This window comes from Oculina patagonica, unplaced genomic scaffold (genome assembly GCF_052425735.1).
Source record: "Oculina patagonica isolate OP01 unplaced genomic scaffold, crgOcupat unplaced1195, whole genome shotgun sequence".
NCBI lineage: Eukaryota > Metazoa > Cnidaria > Anthozoa > Scleractinia > Oculinidae > Oculina > Oculina patagonica.
In genome coordinates this window covers 1-6,305 of record NW_027557188.1, presented here as the reverse complement: position 1 = coordinate 6,305, position 6,305 = coordinate 1, and the positions used below count along the sequence as shown (strand labels likewise).

The window sequence follows — 6,305 nt, the reverse complement described above, 5'->3', positions numbered from 1 at the left end:
AAAACGAACTAAAGTGCCTCGGCGTGGCTTTGGCGTATTTATGGTATGATGAATAATCAAACTCGAGCGTTGCATTGCCCCTCCTGGCAATTTAGGGGGTAATTTCACAAGGGATTTTTTTTTTTTTTGGGGGGGGGGGTTATTTTTTGGTCCAGGGATTTTTTTTGGGTAATGTCGGAAGACTTAGGGATTTTTTTGGGTCCTGAGTTTTGCCTTCATTCGATCATCCCCGTCATTTACAAGCTGGAGTACCCCCCCTGGGCCTTTACCCAGGGTCACCCTACTACCAGGGTCAACTTTTGTCACTTTTCTTCCATATAAAGAGGCCCTTACTATGTGAATTTTTATACAGGTCTATCAAAAAAACGCTTCATAGAAAAGCCTGTGTTCCGTATATGCCTAAAGCCTGGTTATCATATGATCGCCCCGATCGTCTCTGTCGCTTCAAAAAGTTTGCTTGCTCCAATCACCTCAGACTTTGCAAACGACAGAAGCGACAAAGACGATCGGGGCGATCATCTGAGAACCAGCCTTAAGGAGCTGCACCCCTAGCCCAAGTGCCCACGGTGATTCTATGGCAGTGACATCGTTCTAAGGAATACACATTTTTTAAAGAAAATAAGAGCAACGAAAACAACACTCACCAACTGCAAAAATGGAGAAAAGTTCTTTTCCAAGTCTTTGTAAGTTGTTGTATCGTCAGTTAAATTATCCTGAAACTGTTGAGGAAAGCAACTGAGCAAATACGTGCATTTTTACTAGTTATTTGAGATCGTGGAAAAGTGAATGATTAAATTCAGAATTTAGAAAAGTGACAGGATCACGACAGCAGAAGAGTACCCGCTGATATCCTTGTAATTCTACCAAAGACTACATGTAATTATATTACATCCATCCCGACAGTGCTCTTGGCCGGTTCGGTTTTTTTTTTCAAGTCTTCTTTCAGGTCTTAATTTCTCATTCTATGTTATAGTTTTATATGTTATATCCTTGTAATTCTACTAAAGACTACATGTAATTATATTACATCCATTCCGACAGTGCTCTTGGCCGGTTCGGTTTTTTTTTTTTCAAGTCTTCTTTCAGGTCTTAATTTCTCATTCTATGTTATAGTTTTGAAATGAAGTAGCTTGTTATTTATCAAGAAATATTGTGTCTATGTCAGTACGACATGCACGACACATAAATTCATTATTGTCCATAATAAATTATGCACAGAAGTAGTCCATAACTACTTATTCGACGACGTTAATATGCATTCTTGTATACAATGCATGAACTCGAGATTCCCTCAAGTTTGTATTCATCAGTTTAAACTGCCCCAAACAAGTTTCCTAGCTTTAAGAAGAGCAATGTAAACCACAAAATGAATAAACGTTTCTGGCACCGGTACGAAAAGGGAACAATTTACACTAGTGATAATAAATCAAATTGACTGTTGTAGAACATTTTCGGAGCGAAAAGTTTGAACTATAAAGCCCGGTCATTTTCTCAACTTACCTCAAGCTTGTATTTTTCAGACAAAGCGAAAACCATTTATTGTTCTTCCGTGGCATATGCAAGCTCTGAAACATTCTGAATTTGCGTCCAGCAGAAAATGCTTTCCTGTTCCATAACTTCGACGACTCTTGCAGCAAAACGTGGTTCAATGAAGGAAAAGTTTCACATGCAGTAACTTTGAATAAATTAATTTGCACAATGCAGGAAAGGCGTTAACGATTGGTTAAATGCAAATTATGAAAAAAAAGGCGCGAACGTGTTAAAATTGCAAAACAGTTTGAGAATCTTGTTTTTTGGTTTCCTTCTAAAAAGGTTTTGCTTTTTAACATCAATCTACGATCATGTTATTGCTATATTTAGAGAGGAAGCCACATCATTGATCTATAGCTGGTTTTCATGCGGGTCCTCTATCCAGGTCGAATTGAAATTTGGAGATGTTGGTTTTTCAGGAGGCTAGAAAACCGGAGGACCAGGAGAAAAACCCTCGGAGCAAGGCGAAAACCAACAACAAACTCAACCCGCATATGGCACTGGGCCGGAATCGAACCCGGGCCACATTGGTGGGAGGCGAGCGCTCTCCCTACTGCGCCATCCCTGCTCCCGCAGTACTGCGGGACGGTATGCAGACGAAAACTGACCCCTGATTTTGATTTCTATATACAAATTTTTCTTTCCCTTAAAATATATAAAAAAGTATCACAAAAGGCAAACGCCTAATTTAAAAAGTTGTAATAATCAGGTAGACGACACATTTTTTTTTAAATCTTTGTGCGACTGGGTGTAATACTTGCACCAAAAAATAAAGTAAGCAGGAAACCAAACGAACAAAGAAGAGACTCAACCCCTGGACAAGCATCGCTAAAAAAAAAGAAAGAAAAAGAGGATTGTCTTCCCGTTTAACTGCATTACAACAGTTTTATTAGGGTTCGACACAAGAAGAACAAGTTAAGTACATGTGGGGATGACAATTATTCTAGGTGCGATGTAATAATATTACCCAGCAGGGTCGAAACAGGGCCTAGTCCTTCAAGGTAAGGATTAAGTTAATCCGGGATTTGCGTCAACTACCAATTCAGTTTATTCAAAAATGATAAATCCCATTTGCTTTTTCGTTCACTTCGTTTGTTTCTCCTTTAACTAAAACTCACAATTAGCATTGAAAACTACCTTAAAGAAAAGGAATAAATCGTTAATCGTCTCTCCGACATTTACAAAGAGACCTAGAGTCTCCGGGGTTTTTTTGTCACGAGATCGGGAAAGGGGGCTCGGGGGAATACTTGCAATTTGTGACAAGAAAGAAAAGAAAACAAACAAAACAAAAGCAGACCCAAATAACAGTATTCAATATTTTTATAACCTTTATTATTGAATGGAATATGATAATGTGTTTGTTACTTTGATTTATGTTCTTTGTACAACAAAACTAAAATAGTTTGCAATGATAAGGAATACTATATAAGTTGAGCCTTTGAGCGTTAACACACACGACAACACATATGGTATTCCTAATATTGCTGTACTGGGTCTGAAGAGTTTAACAACAGTGGAATTTAAGTGGTTTTTATCCTTTGAAACAATCTCCGTCAAAAATGTTGAGAGACGTTACCCTTTCCCCGTTTTCATAACTTAAAAAAACACTCTTGACATTAATAGAAAGCTCGGTTTTAATCATGGCTGAAGGGAACAAGTGTCAGAATTGTAGCCTGCTAGTTTCCTCCAGGAGTATTTTTACAGCACTGCTAGAGAAACAGAACAAGGCAAAATAGGCACATGCAAAATATTGTGCTTCTGCAGGTCAGGCAAATGATTTATTCCTTGCAAGTTAAGCAAATTGAGCGCACAATTGTTTTTTTTTTTTTTAACGCACAATAATTATTGTTAATGATCTTCTTAAGTTTAAAATCTAAGATCGGGGGATAATTTTCTCCAGTATTTATTAAGACTTTTTTCCAAAAACTTGAGAACCGACTGAGTCAATACACTGTTGCTAGGCAAGAAAGCATCCTTAAACACAGAGTCATCAGCGACATATTAACTACCTTTTGCAAGTCTGTAAAATAATATGCGACTGGATAAAGCAGACATTGTTTCTACAATCTCATTTTTAACACCATGAGAGCAAAGACCTTTTTTTATTCCACGAAAACGGAAAAATGCAAAATACTTTATGTTGGTAAATTCTACTAATAAAAAGAGACTACAAGAGGGCAATGACTGGTCAAAATTATATCTGTCGCAAGAATGTTATCAGAAAGAGCATAAATAACTTTAAACAACCCTCATAAAATCTCTACATTTAAACTCTTTTAGAGAGTGAAAGTTTACAAACTTTGGCCAGAAGTCCATGTGGCCTTCATGTACCACTGTCCTGAAATGTCCTCAGGACATGTAAGATGAAATAAAGCGCAATATTAAAGCGGGCATCTGCGAGGATAAATAATGATGCCCATTTTGAATGGGTGTAAAACCGTATGTCCAATGTTAGTGGGTTAGTCTCCTATACTGTCGTCTTGGTTTGGCTTTCTGTCTGCGCTCCATAGACTGGGACTACCACTCATCGGACTGTTACCAAAGTCGCCGTCGTCACCGACACCATTGCTGGCATCATACTGAGTGTTCTCCAGCCTGGTAACAGAAATCAAATGATCTAAGTAATCTGATTGGTTCAAGAGTGTAGTATTAAACTGTAATCACCACATGGTAGACTGTGCGGCGAACACCAATAGATATTTAAACAATAAAAACTGTGATACATGTACACAAGTAAACAGTTCCTTTAATTTGACTGGTCATCTAAAGCAGGCCCCCGGGTTAATGAATTAAAGGGCATAGCATCTGAATTCGTGCTCATTAAATGCACAGTAAAAAGGTACAAGTACCAAAGTGATTAAAAATTATTTATTTAAACCTTTTTACCTAGTAGAATAGAGGCAGTGAATTCCAGCATCAGCTGACTGAGTCAGTAAGTTCTCGGTTCAATACAAAATACTTCACTTTGGAATTGAGTTGAAATTCTCTATTCTGCTTCCTCGATACATCTGACGTGTTTAATACCCAATTCGCACCAAAGCTAAAACAGCTTTAAAAGTTGTTTACAGTTAACACGGTTTAAAATTGTTTTCTTCATAGAAATTGGCTAACTGATGGTTATCATTTTCAAATTTGACACAGTGAAAGTGCAAGTTGGAGGGCTGTACAAATTTGGGGGAGGGGGGGGGGAGGGTGCAGGGGGAACAGTTGCCCCGGCCAGGAAAAGAAATAAAGAATGAATTCAGCCTTATAGTTGTCTGTTGCAAATTTTCATTTTGTTAAATAGATTTAACTTAGGCGTTTAACTAATATGATTGGGTTACCACAGTTACAGCAGTCGCACTGTAATAAATTGCCAAAGTGTCAAAGCTCCTTTGGAACTAACTTCTCCCAAAGAGAGTCATACCAAAAGTAAGCTAACAAATAAGGAGAATTTAAGTTCTGACCTTGGATCTGAAAAGGGTTAATGCAAGTGTTCTGAGCTTCCTTCGGTAAATCCTCCCTCTTCAATTTCCCTCTGACAAAATAAAAACAACTTGTAAAGAACAAAACAAAGTGTATTACAAAAACAGGTCCCCTATTGTTTTGTAAAGCAAGAAAATTTACTGGAGGAAACACAGGATGAAAAAACCTTGCACAAAATTTTTTCGATTCATGGGTAAGATACTTGACCAAACTTCCTGCGCCGGCAGCGTTTATGCTTCTTCAAGTTGTATAACTTTTTCAAAATTGTTAAACACTACTGACTAAACCAATTTTTCTTTCCATTGTGTAACAGTGGGGAGGTTGTTTATTACATTTATTTATAACTTTGTCAGAGGTCAATTAACATGTGAGGGAGGATCTACACTTACCGAAGAAAAGTCAGGGAAACTGCTTTCACCATCTTCATAACCCAATCTGCATTTTGAAGTGAACAATAAGAGCATTATTGTATTTTCATAATTCTGAAAATTTTGGATGGTTTTAAGGTCGCGGGGGATATATACAGCATGAATACATTCATGAAGCGAAATTTTGCTAGACCTGCATCTTTTAAAACGCTTATTCCTCGGCTGTTATGAATGCGATTAAGCTCAAATTTTACAGAGACAAAGAAATGATAAAAGATTATGTATGTCATCTTTTATTTGGTAGATTGTACCTACGGCGATGTTATAGCCACGATACTGCCAAATTGGGAACAACATGATTTCGTAGCAGAGTTTGTAGAACGAGTAGGAGACAGCACACTGTGATCTTGTCAAAAACTAATCAGTCAATATCTCTAGAGTGTCATAACAGAAGCGGATTTTTTAATTTAAAGTTTTCCAGCAAGTTATGGCGGTTTAAATGCGCAAATTTTAATTGAATGCCTTCTACCTCTTTCTAAAAGCGCTCTTTTAAAATTCCGCCTCTGTTATGACACACTACAGTATTCCTAGTTTACCTCTTTGCAGTGGCAGCTCATGAAGTTCTATATCCGCGCTGAATTCTCTGCCACAAAATTGTCGGAAAAAGTCCAAACTTTGAGATTTCCGAAGGTGTCCCGATCAAAAAACGGTTTTTAAAATGGTAATTATGGTAATTATATTCCACGCTTTTATGATGAGAACAATGCGTTTTCAAAGAGACAAACAATTCCAGACACAAACACATCAAATCACGCGCGCGTGCTCATATTTTTTATGCAAATATCTCGTCGTAAAGTTCTCGATGTCAGTCGTTGAACTTCGTACATACGCTTTAAATAAATGCATAATGATGAGCCTAAGGTGTCCCCCGCGACCTTAAGT

General features: G+C 37.6%; 1 protein-coding gene across 2 annotated transcripts; it reads right to left on the bottom strand.

Moving 5' to 3' along the window:
- Positions 1-2,832: 2,832 nt before the first annotated feature.
- LOC144639687 (LIM domain-binding protein 2-like) lies at positions 2,833-6,265 on the bottom strand. Of its 2 annotated transcripts, XM_078498967.1 has the most exons (3): positions 5,385-6,265; positions 4,977-5,047; positions 2,833-4,125 (listed from the first exon to the last, which is right to left on the bottom strand). In XM_078498967.1, exons 1-3 carry the CDS (start codon positions 5,420-5,422, stop codon positions 4,055-4,057), a joined length of 180 nt encoding a protein of 59 aa, XP_078355093.1. In that variant the 5' UTR covers positions 5,423-6,265; the 3' UTR covers positions 2,833-4,054. The 2 variants fall into 2 exon arrangements, with proteins under 2 accessions (XP_078355093.1, XP_078355094.1); XM_078498968.1 differs by lacking the exon at positions 4,977-5,047 and having other exon boundaries at positions 5,385-6,253.
- Between the last annotated feature and the right edge of the window lie 40 nt (positions 6,266-6,305).

Coding starts and splice junctions, on each gene's coding strand:
- LOC144639687 (XM_078498967.1), bottom strand. CDS start 5,422: ATGAAGATGGTGAAAGCAGTTTCCCTGACTTTTCTTCG. Junction 5,048..5,384: donor GTTTCCCTGACTTTTCTTCG/GTAAGTGTAGAT, acceptor TTATTTTGTCAG/AGGGAAATTGAAGAGGGAGG. Junction 4,126..4,976: donor TAACCCTTTTCAGATCCAAG/GTCAGAACTTAA, acceptor TTCTGTTACCAG/GCTGGAGAACACTCAGTATG.